The sequence below is a fragment of the Cyphomyrmex costatus genome, unplaced genomic scaffold, assembly GCF_001594065.2.
Source record: "Cyphomyrmex costatus isolate MS0001 unplaced genomic scaffold, Ccosl1.0 scaffold133, whole genome shotgun sequence".
In the NCBI taxonomy this organism is placed as follows: Eukaryota; Metazoa; Arthropoda; class Insecta; order Hymenoptera; family Formicidae; genus Cyphomyrmex; species Cyphomyrmex costatus.
In genome coordinates this window covers 727,383-744,676 of record NW_017275315.1, presented here as the reverse complement: position 1 = coordinate 744,676, position 17,294 = coordinate 727,383, and the positions used below count along the sequence as shown (strand labels likewise).

At 29.2% G+C, this 17,294-nt stretch overlaps 1 protein-coding gene across 2 annotated transcripts; it reads right to left on the bottom strand.

The window, feature by feature from the left end:
• Positions 1-840: 840 nt before the first annotated feature.
• Positions 841-10,234, bottom strand: Cln3 (CLN3 lysosomal/endosomal transmembrane protein, battenin). 2 transcript variants are annotated; one of them, XM_018551026.1, is made up of 8 exons: positions 9,733-10,234; positions 9,059-9,648; positions 6,190-6,341; positions 5,054-5,212; positions 2,679-3,015; positions 1,809-1,958; positions 1,588-1,728; positions 841-1,252 (listed from the first exon to the last, which is right to left on the bottom strand). In XM_018551026.1, exons 2-8 carry the CDS (start codon positions 9,242-9,244, stop codon positions 1,112-1,114), a joined length of 1,266 nt encoding a protein of 421 aa, XP_018406528.1. In that variant the 5' UTR covers positions 9,245-9,648; positions 9,733-10,234; the 3' UTR covers positions 841-1,111. The 2 variants fall into 2 exon arrangements, with proteins under 2 accessions (XP_018406528.1, XP_018406527.1); XM_018551025.1 differs by having other exon boundaries at positions 9,059-10,234.
• Positions 10,235-17,294: the final 7,060 nt, after the last annotated feature.

Genomic DNA, 17,294 nt, shown 5'->3' with positions numbered 1-17,294 from the left:
ACGTAAGAGTAATCTAAATAATAGATATCAATATATCAAAGTAGAAATGTGGTAGTTCGAACCTAGTAATTTTTATATCTAATCGCAGGAGTGAGTAAAGAGACGGTGTAATCCAAGTGCGTTATTATTTCTATAATAATTAATCGATGAGGTCTATTTGTTATTGTAGCTACTAATACTGAGATATTTTCAAATCAACAAGCGATCAATTCTCGACGGTGCGAAATCTTGAGAACGCATAAAAATATTTGCGTATCTTGTTTCATCGCAGTAAGTCGGAAATATAGTAACAATATAAATATCAACAACTAATAGTAATCTCAGAATATATCTACGATATCAGTACTAAACAAGACTACAGTACAAGTCAAAATTTAGATATACTATAAAAGAAATATAGATTTACAGTACAATTCTCAAAATTTATATACATCATATCGTGAAACGAATAGATCTATAGTGCAACAGAATCTAAATACAGTTGTTCCGAAAGAAAGAAAGAAACTTTTTTGGTCCGCAGTAAAAACACAAATAATATTCATGTATTACGTGCTACGACGCCGTATGTTATGTATATTTAATATGCGATATGTACTGCAATATGCCCTGTTCCTAATCTTTTAAATTTGTACCAAATAAAGCTCGGACATTTGTAATACATTGTAATATTGTAATATTGTAATCCAAACTGCTTAAAAGGCGCTTATAATCTGCAATTTCTACGAGCGACACAGTCATGATTTCAAAAATATCATTTACAAAATCTAATATAAATAACAATATATATAAAATATATTAAAATAGCAGACACTATAAAAATTCATCACTGTGTCGCTTGTATTCTGAACGTTTGCTTTATTAATTTTTCCTCAAAATTTCGTAAATTCGTAAACTTGCACAAAGCTAAAAGATTAATTAGGACGTTAATAATTTTATGATCTACGAACGCGCGGTGAAACAATTGCATACGTTTGATCTACATATAATCATTAAATTAATAAAAGAAACGTCTCATTTTTGTCTCTAATCACCAGCATGTTACCATGAGGAACTTTCAAAAGCAAGTTTCCGAGGGAACTTTATTATCACTCGGCGAACCATTACGATATCTTTAACTACCTAATCGCTTCGGCTGTGGTAATTTACAAATGGCATTGTGAACAGGCATGGACAGCCATCCGGCCAACGCAATCCCGATAGAGTCTGCCATCGTCGCGATTCCCAAGGAAGATTCACGATCCGTCTTCGGAATCTATAAGAGATTTCACGTCAAATTAATATTAAGCCATAAAAAATATCACGAGATAACGAGGTATAATATTTTTCATAAAATTGCAGAAAACTTAACGCATTTTTTTTTTTCGCAGAATATAAATAACAATAATATCACATCACTATTCTAATTTTTCACTCAATAATATAAATATAATACAATACATGTTAATAACAGTTATATTGCTGAAATTAATATAAGAAATTGTAATATTGGTAAAAACTATTGTTTATATTTTGTAGGATTCGTATTATTTAATTTGCATAGTTCTTAATTTTAACTTGTTTCTTAAATAAAGAAAGTAGCATTGTTACCTCGGTCGACATTCGATAGAATGTGTTCACGTATGCTGCACCGCCAAGAAGACCCTCCCACAATACAATGATAAAAACGATCCATATATTTGGTATATAATAGTAAAGGGTCTCGAAGAGAAAAATTATAACGTTAAAGAACTGAAAGAAACACAGTGAATTTTCAATCTTATAATCTGTATTTTTCTGTTCGATTTACTAATTTCGGAAGTTTTTATTACCTGCAGCACGGACATAATCCAAATTTTATTAATGGTGATCAGGTTCACCGAAGATCTCGAGATAAATACACCTATTTGATAATCCACTTGGAGCCATCTGTATTGTTCGGAATGTGTCAACCAAATGTCTTTGAATTCGATAAGCTCGTACTATAAACAAAGTTTCGCTTAATTATATTATAATTTATGAAATTAATAAACTAGATAATGCATTTTCTAATGAGAAATGATGAAGTTGATAAGTCATAGATATCCGACGATATAATTCTTGCATATATGTATAACATGTCCTTTTTAAAAATCAAAATAGAAATTTATTTAATTTAATAAGAGCATCAATAAATATGGTAAAATTATATAATGTTAACAGAAAGGAAAAGATTGTTACAATTGATATACAAGCAAAGTAAAGATGTGTGTACACGCATACACACACATACACATATATATATATACAGGATGTCCCAGAACTATTAATTAATATTTCAGGGAGTGAAAGAGGATGAAATTTTGAACTAAAAGTTCCTTTGCCAATTCTGGCTCACTTATTTATTTGGTGCATCATCCTATTTATATATTTATTTATTAATATGAAAAATTATAAAATTTTAATCGGGACAATGCATAGCAAGTGAGAGTAGTCTCATGGTATGCTACGCTCCTGCATATCGTCCTTCCCGCTACATGCTATCTGATTAATCAACTTTAATCGTTAATAACTCAGTGAATAATAGACCGAACCCAAATTGGCAAAAGAATTTTTAGTTAAAAATTTCATCCTCTTTCACTTCCTGAAATATTAATTAATAGTTCGGGACACCCTGTATATAGTAAAAAAAAAATACAAAGATTGTAGCGGAATGTCATTACCAAGCCTTGATTGATGAAGTATTCAAACAAGTAAACGAGCCCAAGTGGTATCATAAACTTCAACAAGCCAGGCACTAAATTAATCTTGTCCCTAAAACTCTTTTCGGGGACCTTGATGATTTGTTCTTGACTGTCAATGCCATTCTTGGTAATCGGAATTCTAATGTGTGTCGGGTGTTTGAGGATACCCCAGAATGTAACTGCTTGCAAAATTGGCACGGCCAACATGACTAACAATGTATTCTCGATAGATAGTACCAAGGTAAGTCCGGCGTAAGATATTGCGCCGATTACCCCAGCGCCGCCGGTGCCCGATGACCACGTCGAAATCACTTGCCTGCGAGAAAATGTATAACAATTAACGATAAGAAAATTCCGAGCAACTGAAAATCTGATAAAACGAAAACTGAAGAAATAAAAATTAAAATTAACATAAGCTTATCTTACAATTTCCGCATTTCAAATAATTTGACGTTAGAATTTAACAAATAGGTTCCGCGTTATCTAACGAGTGTTTGTATTACGAGACTCTTCCGCTTCTGCATTTGTCTAAAATGACAGTACAATGACAACTTGGACGACAAACAAATAATTTCTGTAGTGTAGGTTCTCTTACGTTTTTACAATAGAGTGATTAGTGATTATATGGTTAACTGTAATTACTAGACTGCGGAAGTTTATGCAGGAATTATATGCTGTTATATGCAACGTATATATATGCAATATATATGCACAAAATATGCAATATATATGCACAAAATATGCAAAATATATAATATTGGAAATATGTAAGAGTACATTTAATCTTTATTTAATTCTAACTATTATAACATAATGTTATAGATATACATAACACATTTCAGATATAATTCAAATTATAGTAAGCAGTAATCGTGTTCTCTAGACTTTATCAAGTGAAAATTGAGAGTGTTTCTTTATCAGAAAAATATAAATTTAAATACTAAATATGATTTTCTATATCATATAACATATGATTTTAACTCAAACTGTTGTAACATATTATAGAAACTATAACTAACACGTGTATAAACTACTAAGGCATACAGAAACAATATAAGAAATAGTTTTAGAAATAGTTCAAATTGTAGTAAATAACAATCGTTTTCTCTAAAGTATCAAGTGAAAATTGATGGCGTTTATCAGAAAAAAATATGTTTAAATGCTGAAAATGATCTTTCTACATCACATGATGTTACTGGCGCATATTTAAATTTACTCCAATGATTTTGTGGAATCCCTTCCCCAACTGGATGTACCGCTGGTGCTCCTTCCAGAATTTGTGAAATTTTTAAGACGGTTGTGAAATTTTTGTTTCTTTTTAAGACATTGTCCAGTTTTGAAGATATTCTTTGTCCACATTCGCCGGGAATGCATTTAGAGTTTGAAATCACTCCAGTTATTAAGCCTATTGATTCCGTTAATGGCAATTCTACTGTTTCCAAACTGAGCTAATTTGTAAACAAGTTTAATTCATCATACTAGAAGTATGAAAAATATCGAAAATAATACGATATGCAAAATATATGCAAAATATGAAAAATATATGCAATATGCAAAATATGCAAAATAAAAAAAGTATTTTTGAAATGCTGTAATGGCGAAACATATTTCTATATAAGTCTCACTTGCTTAGCCCTATTCTATAAAAATATGCATTTGCATAAACTTCCGCAGTATAGTAATTACTATTCTGTAGTTATCCATAGCCTGAGTATAAAGTGATTACAAGTCTATGTACAAACTGGTAAGCTTTAAACGTGTATTATTTTATTTTATTTTTCTAGATATGGTGCGCGTATATTACGTTTTATATGCACACTTCTAGATCTGAACTCGCTGACATCGCATTATATTATCACTATTTCTCTATTACTATCTAAATATTAACTTATACTACAATTCTAGAAATATACCCGTCATCGTGGCAAACTCCGACTTTCACATATGCGCTGCATTGAGTAAATTTGAGTCGAAAACTTTAAATGCCTTTCGACACTCTACCTTGTATTTTAATATTTACATTCAAAGTGTAAATTTTACACTTCTTCCGTCTTTTTTCATTCCTTTGGCCGTTCCTAAAGAATTAACGCTCTGAAGCATAAAAAATTATATCCTAAAAAGGAAATTGTCTACCTTCATTTTATCCATGCATCTGTTTTAAATATAAATTACACTTATTTCAATTAAATTAATATAAAATCTTGTTATGCAACAAGAAGCTGTTGAATCAATGATCTATATATTGCTGCCGGAAGTTATAAGAAGTTTCAGTTTCCTGGTATGTATATAAACGAGCGAGAATGAATATAACGCATCTATAATATGACAATAACAAATGGAGTATATACACTTACTTGGAGAATTGGTTACTGTAACTAAGAAGAGTAACTTCACCCAAGCCTGAGGAAAGCGATGTTATGACGACGCCCATAATGGCGACCCATTCGGTAGTACTCAATGACACCATGAGGAATCCTGCAGCGGAAAATAACACACAGGTAGCCAGTCGAGCACTGTAATTAATGAGTCGATTGATCGATTAGCGAATGATGGTTGCGACCAGCTGCTTGTACAATCGCGGAAAGGACTTACGCGGTATCCGAGGCTTCGCTGTGCGCCGGTTTTAAAAAAACGAGGTTTTTAAAAAAAGAAAGGAGATATATCGAGAAAAAAAAGATATTGAAAAGTAGAAACACTCGAAGTGCATGCTAGATTTCATATTCAATTAATTTTCCATGCGATTTGTGCACTTTGAACAAATGTTGAATTTTCTTCCACAGAATGTATACGTCTTATAAAAGAAATTTATTATTAATTTAATTAGTTAGATAATATTTCAAAAAATTACTTTTCACGATAAAAATTTAGATGTAACTAACTTTTTACACTATATGTAAAAATATGAAAAATGAAGGCATTTAGAAAATAAACATTGCTAGTTATTTAAGTTAAATCCAGTGTGTTATGGGTTTTTTTTATCACTTTTAGTATTTGCTTACTATTTATCTTAGGACTAACATAATTAAGAATGCACACATCATTATCAAGAACATCCAATCATCGCGATGTAAAATAATCTTGGCACTATACTTTTATTGCAATCATTTTGAGCTATGATTTTATCATAATGTGCATCCAAATGTGGAATCTCTGCAGATATGAAGATAAGATATTTTAATCTTACAGAAAAATGCTCAAATATTATTAATGCAATAAATTGCACAATACCAGGAAAATTGCGTAAAATCTGGAAAACAGTACAAAAGTTTTGCGAAAAAAAAAATAAATCATATGTCACGTTTAGTTATCGTTTCAATTATTTAATGAGATTAAAATGCAGAATTGTGTAGAAAGTAATATGTTTTGTAGTGCGCTCACTGACTTTATTCTGACAAGTAATTACAGGATAACGCTAATATGCACAAGAGTGCACTTCATAACGTTCCATTCGAATAAATAAAAAAAAAAAAGAAAATATAAAGATACTTACTGCACTAGAAATGGTAGAAATGGTGCCGTGATTTTGATTGCCAATGCTGGCAGAATGTCTGCTAAAAGAATGGCACCGGTTGAAACTGTATTGCATGTCCGATTGTGATATGGTTCCATCGTGGTTGTGACATTTGGGCTTGACGTGTCATTCTAAAAAAAATCATAAGAACATTGAGAACTGTCATTATATTATAATATGTATTCGTTTAAAATAAAAATTAAAGAAAGTATTTCAAATAATTAAAAAATTAAAAGAAGTATTTGAAAAAAAAAAAGATTTTGCGAAAAATTTAATTTGAGTATTTTCTTTATCAAATTTTTGACAATATTAAAGATATCTGTAATAAGTAAAGGGCTCTGTGCCCTTTATTTATAATATTTATTTTACTCTTGTAAAGCCTTATAACTATTTATTATTAAAGATTTCGTTTCGCAATTTTTATTTGTTTTACAAAAAGTATTCGCTTCAAAATGTAAAAATAATTTTTGTTTTACATACTATAATAAACAGAACGTTAAAAATAATAATGTTAATATTTTATGAGTATAATATTTTGCACATATGACAAATTAATTCTTGTTACACCTGTCTGGTTTACATAACATGTCGACTATAAATACGACGCAAAAAACACTGATTGCACAACATTATAGTGTAGCTTGATCGATGACACACTTTTTTCACTCTGGAATCCGGTCGGACGACATAAATTATTAAAGTACGACGATTTTCCTCGTTTAAGACAAAGAGGCAAATCATTATGCTATTAGAAACGGACCATTGAGAATTATAGCGCGGATTTATCAATATATGTAGATATATTGCTAAATTGCGACGTAAATCTGAATAATGAAATCAATTAGAACGCACAATTTGCATAATACTGATTATAATACTGGTCTACAAATCGATAGAAAATTTTCCATAGAATTTTCACGAGTACAATATTTAATCAAATAATAGAATCGTACAATTGTTAAACAATAACAAGAAAGAAGGACGCACAAAGCAAAGCCTATCACGGTCAAAGCTAGATCAAGATGCTTATTATCATTATGTGTGAATTTATATATCGCGTATGTAGTTCTCTCAATCGCGTGCCGAACATTTTTCTAAATATATTTAGAGTTGCGTTGTAAGTCTGAAAAAAAATGTTCGGCACGCGATTGAGAGAACTACATACGCGATATATAAATTCACACATAATGATAATAAGCATCTTGATCTAGCTTTGACCGTGATAGGCTTTGCTTTGTGCGTCCTTTTTTCTTGTTATTGTTTAACAATATTTAATGATATATCAAATTGATCGTATATATAATATATTGACAAGAATAAATCGATACATAAACTGTTCGAATCACGCCATTGACCCAGCTCACACAAAGTTAAATATCACTGCAATTGACATTTTGATCCATAATGATAACAAAATGTCAATTGCAAAAGACTGATTTAAAAAGAAAAAATATCTATTATTAATAGTATTTATTAATTGTGTCAATTCTTCAGTTCAGTTACTTTATACAAATATTCGAGATTTATTTCTATATTAAAAATAACGAAAATACGTAAATATAAAAACGAGTAAATATGATATTTAAACGGCCAAATGTAAATATAACTTTTTACTTTTTATTTAATGTTAAATTAATGGTAAATTATTAATCTCTCCAATTATAATTAATAAATAGATTCGCTGTGTTTTATCAAATAGGTAAATCAGATCTAGTAGCTTCTTAATAATACAGTTTATATGTTCTTTGTTTGCAACATTGCACTTTCAAATCTAGATCAATATATATCTGTGAAGTGTATCTGTAAATAAGATACCTTACGCGGGCTTTACTATGATACACATTATCAAATACTGTTTCTCATGTTGTTCGATTAATTTCTAAACTAATGGATAAAAAATAATTTTCAAGAAAATGTAGAGATATCTCTGCATCCGATAAAAAAATGATCGATTACATAAGTAAAGATTAATTTTACACAATTATCTCATAAAGCTAGTCAGTTTTTTTTTAGAATTTACAAAAGAATGATACGCAAGAATATTTCCAAAATTTAGAAAGAAAAAATATGTAAAACTAAAAGATCTCCGAAAATTTAAGTCACAAATCATCGCTATGTTAATCTTTTGTAAATGAAGTAAAATAATTTATGCTCTCACATGCTGAGATGAACTTGATATCTATTGTCAGTCTTTGTTATTGTAACTATTGTTATCTGTAGCAGGCAACAATATGAGTCCATGAGGTAATAGATCTGTTCTTTATTCTTTGAATTCTTTGAAATGCTACACATGATGTAATAAGTTGAAGTGAAACAAATATATAGTTTGTTTCACTTCAACTTATATTGTACTGTATGTACACCAATTCAGAGAGTTTTTCCATCAAGAATAGTCTATACCATCTCTGTCTTATCTGAATTTAAAAAAGTAATCAAATATTTCATTGACACATAAAAGTTTATTAGGATAAATGTTCCAAATTATATAACTTCATGATAACCTAATTATTTATATTGAAATACTTTCATATGTATAAATTTCTTAAATATATTGTTAGAATCTTAATTCAAAAAATAATTATAATCCTATAAATTAAAATAATTATTTTTTTTACAAACGATACGCGAGAATTATTCAATTTATATTTTAATATTAAAAGTATTATGAATATTTTATTAAGTTATTATATAATTCTAATATTATGTGTATTCTTTAATAAGAACACACATAATATTTGATGTAATATAGTAAGATTTCAAGTTTATCATCAATTTCAAGTTTTATCAGATTTAAAGAAAAATCTCCAGCTTTCTTCGCGCGATAATCAAGAATTATATGGTTACTCACATTCTCACCGAACTTGCTTTGTAGAATGTCATGGGCCGCACTGAGCATCACGACGTAGCCGTAATTGTTGCATAGACCTAAGATCCAGAAGGCTACGAGATTGCGCCATCGTACCTTCTTCAAAATAGCTTCCTCGTCGAAAACATTCTTGGCCACTTGCGAATTCGTCAGAATGATTTTATTCATTTCGAAAACCAGTTTGGAGAAGGGTATCTTTTTGCTTCTCTCTCTATTGATCCGATCCTACTCTGCCTTCTTACTCGTTTTTTTTTTTGTTTAATTTTATCAATTTTTCTTCTCTTTTTTTTCTTCTTGTTCTGTCTTCTTTTCTTTGTCTATCTTTAAATTCTTTCCTTGTTATTCAAAACCCTGCTTCTTTCTTGATATTTCTTCCTTGGAGCATGTGAACGCCTACTAAATCGGTTTGTAGGGTCGCTTTTATGCCTCTCTTTTTTTCTCTATCGGTCTATCTCTTTCTGACTGATTTTCCTTTTTCTACTCTTTGTTGCTTCGCTTATTCCCTATCGCTATCACCATCTCGTCTTCGGTTTCTCTTGAGCGAACAATTGACCTAACAGCTGCTTCTCTTTCTAGATTGAATTTAACATTCGGACTTAGAAAAACTTTATGTTGATAATCGCAGAATATAACATGAGAATAATTTGTGTACATACAGTTACTGATTGGCACCGACTCGTTTACAGTTGAATTATTCGCATAAAACAGAGCGTTAACTTCAACGTACTTTCTCTTTCACAAATAAAAAGAGATTATTTCGCTCTAATTAAAAATGACTATATATCGTTTCTATTAATTCTGCGAATTCTTTATTGGCCTGCCTTTTACAGTAATCGACTTAAATCACAGTAATCTAGGTTGTACTTGCTGATAAGAATCACATAAAATAGAGCACCGTCTCTTTTTCTTTGTAACTGACAGAATCTTCTTGCAATGGAGAAAAATATATATTGTCTCGGTTGATTTCGCAATGAGTTCTCCGATGGCCTATGTGTAGTTGATAAATGAAAATACCTCAGCTACTAATGAATCATTCACAGAACACATGATACTAATAATGAGAGATTTCAATGTCTTCCTTTGAAATTGAGAAAATATTCTATTCGAAAATAAATATTAGATTAATACCACAAAATACTTCGATTTCAATGTTCAGATATTCTCTCGATATTTGATCGAGAACGTTTTTTCCTTTGAGACTTTACTATATAAATCTACGACCTACGATGCGTTGGATACACTTTTGTCGAGAATGATACCAGTCTGCGATTCCTATCTTCAGTTCCCTTCTCCTTCCACGATACGTGCACAGTCAAGAGCTTCGAGAAACTTCTCTAATCTTTCTTCTCCAACCTTTCTTCAATCGCTCGTGCGAACTTAAATTCTGTAATTCACGGATGCGCTTCTTTTAAAATGCACTAATAGATCATTGTTGGCATCAAATTTTAAATTGTGCTTCTCGCAATTTTCTCGATGAATAAACGGTGCTTATCTGCTTCTATTTTGAAATTGTGTGGCCAGATTAAAAACTTGAGAAATAAACGATGATTAAAGATCAAGATCGTCAGTTAATCTGGGTATCTTTATTGGATGGACTTTCCTCTCGAATGCAGATTTTTGCGTAGGTCGACCAAATCCTTCGAACAGTTCAGCGACTATTAATAAAAAAAACAGAGTGAGATAATTACAATCGTACTGAATGGACAACAGTAATTGTCGATAAATTAAAAAAAGTATGTGTTCTTAGCTTGCACTTTGCATTGGCATATCTTAAAACAATATGTGTATGTTCAAGATATAAATAGTGCATTAATATTTATTGCTATTTCAAAGAGAAAAAAGATTAAAAAATTTTAAATATGCATTATGTTGTATAAATATACTATTTTAATGTTTTATGTTATATTTTTATACATATGTATGATTATATCTCCTACTCAATTCTCGCATAAATTTGCCACATTCAATGACCACCACTATGTCTAATACTTTCAAGTATCTCCAGTTAAGATACTAAACTGCATTTTCTATGCTACTATTCAAGGATAAGATTATCGCGCAATTTCGCACAGACGGACACGAGGAAATTCAAGACTATCTTATGTATTATTCGTGGAATTCGCGCTTAATTTCCTTAATATTCGAATAAGCACGAATGATTTAATCTGGAAATTATTCACGTTAGCATGCTTGCATTTTATGAAAATGAATCTCAAGGAATTTCAATTTGTTTTGTACAGTTTTCTTATAAGTTGATATTTGCAAAACTACATTTTTTTAAAACGATGCTTTTGTCATTTATAAAGCGATGTCATTTATAACGCACCATGAAATGTGAATGTAAATTAAAGACGCACATTGTAATGGAAATAGGCATATATACTAAACATAACATTTTGAGGAACACTCCAAAATTACATAACATTTTGAACATAGGAACACTCCAAAATTACCCAACACGTCACTTTTCTAAAAATATACTACTAAAAATACTTTTTCAATAATTTTTTTTTTATGTTATAAGTACGTAGGACGTATAAGTGAACATACATGTGTTCGATAAAAACACAAATTCAAATTTGAAATCAGAAGAAATATATCTTCTATATTCTTACTTTTTTTTTATTTGTCAATACTTCCGTATAAATTTTTCTTATTGTATATCTTCCCATATTTATAGTAACACAGTTGTGTCTTAACAAATAGCGCAGATTAAAAAACAGATTATCTAAGAAAAGAAAGAACCCAAAAATGAGCAGAATAGATATTCCTGAATGATTTTTATATTTGTACAACAAAGTACTTATTACGGTTGTTGAAAAAGGAATGACAAAGATAATAAAACAACAATTGCATTTTGGCATAATTTGCATTTGTTTGCTTTAAATTTTCGTCGATTTAAATCTCTGATTTTTAAATCTTTTCTTAGTATCACGGAATGTAAAAATAAAATAATTCATATATTTATTGTATTATATCTTATGTCTCTCTCAAGAGGTTATTGTATTCGTATTTTAATTTGTTTGTACTATTATCTGTCAATTATACTTTGGTCGTTAGTTTCGTTTAAATAATCCACTTCCGAACGACTTCCCACATCTCCGATCCACGAGCTTTATCACGACTCACATCCGCTACGGATAACTCGCTGCAGTTTGCAGTAACGACTTTTTGACACACGACTGACGTGTACTTTGTATGTATGTATGTACACGTCGATTTACAATTGATACGTCTTCAACAATTTCAGCCGGTTGTGCAATATAATCGCGACAGTATTAATTACCATATTGAAAAAGGAAACCACTAAAGTGAAACTCGATCAAATAGACTCCTCAAACCCAAACAAATCACTTAAATAAGTAAATAGTTTTTAATATTAAAATTTTGGACTGGTTCTGTATGATCGTTAAAACGCAATTTACTTTTCTATTATGCTATATTATCGGTTCAAGAACTATAACTATATTATATAAACGATTTTATTTACATACACAATTCTTTCTCGATATACATTAACTGTACTTCCTTCACGGTGTTATCACTTCAATTATTTAAAAACATCACTTGCGATAAGACAAGCTACGTGTAATTTTACTTCTTCTAATCGAAAGATATTGATATGTCAATAATTAAAATAAAATAAAATATAATCTACATGATGTTACTAAACCCTTAAAAAAACGTTTTTAAAAAAAGAAAAAAATATTCGCCAAGTACATACATAAAAAAGGTATTGAACTTCTTAATCAAAAACAGATATGAAATAAATGTGATTAACCAAGTATTTTTACATAAGACAGACTGAAAGTGAGTAAAATTGTCAACTGGTTTATAATGAAGAAAAAACTTGGCGTACCCGGGTCGCATTAAAACATAATATTCTGCAGATATACACAATATATGAAAACAATAATTCAACAAAGAAGAGATGTTAATAATGAAATAAAGACTTCAAACATTTAACTAAGAAAATTGATCCAAAATGATCAGCTTACTTCGTAATAACTAACATCTAGTATTACAAGCCTCGTATAGCATTACAAATATAGTATTACTATATAGTCTCTTTGTGAAACAGAGGCTTATTAGTCGACTAGAAATGATTGTCGAGTCTACAGTAACGACTTAAATAGATCGAATTAACTGATTGGAATACTGTTTGTTTGGCTGCGCTTTTATCGTTTTGCTCCTAAATCGTTTTATTAAATTTAATAATAGCGCGTGACTGAAAACATTTGTTTACTTTAAGCTTATGAAAGTGACTTACACATAAATGCATTCGTCCATATTGTTTAATTATTTTTTAAATATTTTCATATAATAATAATTGTACAATTGTATTTTGCACTAAATATAGATCTTTATTGGATTTGGATAAAAATCAGGACTAAATTCTAATATCTGTGGAAAATACGGAAAAAGCTTGACTTACACACACACACACACACACACACACACACACACACACACACTCCCTCTCTCTCTCTCTCTCTCTCTGTGTAGAGCCTTTCGTTAACTTTATAATATATTGATAGTTTAAATTGTTGCCTTATATATTATAAATAATTCAAAATACATAATTATGATCTCAAAGGTAAAACAAAAAAGCAATAGTCGTGAGTATGTTAATACAAGTTAAAACCTAGAATTACAAATCATGGACAGCACTATATTAATGTATTGTGACTATAATAAATCTTTTAATATAAGAAGCTTTTATTATATATACAGTGGGTTGCCAAAATATTAGGGACAGTGCAATTTTTCTGTTATTTTTATGTCAATATTGCCAGGCTTTACATAGAACTTACAAATAAGATAGAATAACTAGAACAGCATTAAAAATAAAAATACTTCACGGAATTTTATTAAGAGGCACTTGCAAAGTCAAAATTAATAGAAAAATCGCACTGTCCCTAATATTTTGGCAACCCACTGTATATTCAATTTATATCGAATATATAACGTATAGTTTTTAAATAATAGTGAAAATATACTTACTTCAAATTTATCTGAAGAATCCAGTAAAAACAGATCGAAGAATCTCTTATACAATAACTTTTAGGATATCACAAATGCAATCACAATATAAAACAAGCAAGTTATAGTCTCAAAATCAGCAGCGTGCAGCTCTCAATCAAATCAATAATTATCAAAATCGATTCGGAATACCAGCAAAAAAACTGAGATGATTATTGTCCAAACAAAATCACAAAGAATTTTGACAATTAGTTTAATCGCCGCTTATAAGTTTGATATTACGATTGATAGATACATATAAGAGCCGCAATCGATATACCATGGCATTCGTGACGAGTTTCAGTTCCACAATAAATGAATTCTTGACGAAATCGGTAGATATACTGTTGACGTAAGCGCAACCACTCGGTAGGATCAACAACGACACTTCGTTCTTGAACAGTTCTGAGTCATTTGTGACTCGAGCCGCAGTTTAGTCAGTTCCTAACCGTCGAACAGGTCGGAACTTATCGGCTAATGACAATAATACAAGTAAAAGAAAGAAAAGAGAAAATAAGAGAAAACATTTTCATAGTAAAAAATTATTTAAAAAATAATCATGCGTAACAAAACAATATGCATTAAAATTTAATTAGTAAAAATAATAATAAAATTATATATTAAAAGTAAAAAAGAGAAAAAGCAAAAAAAATTTTGATTCCTGAAAACATCCTTTTTAATAAAAATAAAGAAATATAAAATTAGATCAAAATTTGCAAAGTTTTCAATAAAACTATATAATAAATAAAATAGAATTAAAAAGCAAAGAAAGTGTGTAAAATTAATTTTTGTTATGAAAATGTAATATTGACTCAATTTGCAACAAACAATTACAGATACTTATAAAGATATTATACTTTATGATTCAACTCGGTACAGCCCAAATCATAAAAAGCTGAATACATATATATTCGTAAAAATAAAAATGCAAGTTTTTAGCAAAAGAAAATTTCTGTTTCTGGCACATTACTATAAAGATATCATTTAATACAACTTGTATATTCGAAAAAGATAACGATTGATGTCAGTCATCGACACTCATCGTTATCACGTTTCAAGAAATCACGACGTGATAAAACATAAAACAATATGTTTCAATAAAAATATATTTGACGTGTGGCTGCTAATAAATAATATTTTCGTAAAAGATAAGAAATAAAATCGTACATTTTTCTTGCCTTCGTTACGAAATTCGAAAGTTACACAATTGCGTATGAAAAACATCGTGGCTCTACTTGTGCAGCGAAGTAAAGATTTTTACTAATGACTAGGTTTATAACAATTCGCGGAATAATATATTTTTACCTCCATATATTAGTATGATCGAGGAGTATCAACATTGTAATATTATCGATTCAATGACATTTTCCAGAGAAAAAAAAGAGGGCCATGGTTCACTAAAAACCTTCGGTGACACATATAACATTGTATGCATAATGTTATATGATAAACTCATTAATTAAATTCTGTAAGCATATCTCTTCATTTCCTTGTGTGCCTTGATACATAAAAAGAACTTCATTATTATTCAGTAGTTGAAAGGATTGAGAAATATTTTTCAATCGAGAGATTTAATCCAAAAAATCAGTAAAAAGGTATTTTTAAGTAGCTATAAGAAAATGTTCTCATATATATTTATGTTTTTAATTTTTAATTAATAAAACAAATTTCAATTTAAACGCCAACGTATCTACAAGCACTTCCGATGAGATTAATAAAACTGATAGATAACTAATATGCATGCAACAACAAATATTATGTAAAGAAAGAATCAATGTACATAAAATCATACGATATATGTACTTTTGACATCGTCATACGATAACTTCTTTTCTTTATTGTGTAATGAGAGATTATTCTCTCCCAAAAATGATGCAATATTTATTGAGCAATATTGTTGAAACATGTTTTTATCCCTATCTAATATATAATAATATCATTAGAAATCAATAAAAAAGGTATGAAATTTTGATCAAATAAATGTCGATTATATTTGGATTTGTGTGTGTGATTTATATGCACGAAATCCTACGTATCTACAAACACTTCCGATGAGATTAATAAAATGGATAGATAATTAATGTGCGTATAATAACAAATCCAGATAAGAATTTAATTAAAAGGTTTTGCACTTGTTTTCGTGTTAATTCTCTGATATCGTTAATGTTAAATTAACGATTATGATCAATAAAACGTTGATTACAGACATTAACACATTTTAAACACAGCGTTTTAATGTAAAGATTGTGTTTATAATTGGAATAAAATAATTGAACGCGGTAAAAACCAAACGTTACCGAAAGATTATCTCTCGAAAGAGTAACATTAAATATTTATAACGCTTGGTTTTCCCGTATTTGATTATTTTGTTCCAGTTATCGATACAATCTTCACATTAAAACGCTGTGTTTAACGTGTTAATTTCTATAATCGACGTTTCTATTATTAATTTATAAATTATTAACAGCATGGTAGAAACGAAAGAATCCATTGTTTCAAGCAATATTAAATATTCGTAGATGTTTGAATTTTCCGCAATCAAAGTCATTATGTTGTGAGATTGGCATGACATATTTATGTCTTTAATTATAAATCTTAAATACAGATTTAATTTTTATTGAAGATTCAAATAATAAAATAGTAAAAATTAAAAAAATATCTTAAGTTATCTTTATTTATAAATAATTGCAACATAAAATATTAAAATAACTTAATGTAATTTATTAATTTTTAAATCGCACCATTTTTCAGAATACAAACGTATCTATGTAATTTTATATATAAAACGTACTAAATGCGTATGCCTTATGAGGTCTAAAAATTTCATGTTCAATATTGCAATAAATTATTATATGTACAACGATATAAAATAGAATGTTAAATGTCTTCTATTATTTTATGAAAATTTTATTTCTATAGAATTATATAGATTTAATCCTTTCTAATTCTTCAAATAAAACAGTAATTTAAAAATAATTGAATTTTGATTAATTTTTCTATATTACTTTATTATAAATTTTAATTTATTTTTACAAAAATTAAAGGATACTTCCCAATTTCTTAATACATCTTGACATTAAGTCGTTGTCAGTGACTTAAATGGAATCAAATGTGTATTACAGTGTACATTGCAGTTGCACAATTTCGCGCGTGTGCATAGAATTTTATTTTTCAATACCGTGCTAACGCTTTACAG

Coding starts and splice junctions, on each gene's coding strand:
- Cln3 (XM_018551025.1), bottom strand. CDS start 9,244: ATGAATAAAATCATTCTGACGAATTCGCAAGTGGCCAAGAATGTTTTC. Junction 6,342..9,058: donor AAAGCAAGTTCGGTGAGAAT/GTGAGTAACCAT, acceptor GATTTTTTTTAG/AATGACACGTCAAGCCCAAA. Junction 3,016..5,053: donor TACAGTAACCAATTCTCCAA/GTAAGTGTATAT, acceptor ATTTTCTCGCAG/GCAAGTGATTTCGACGTGGT.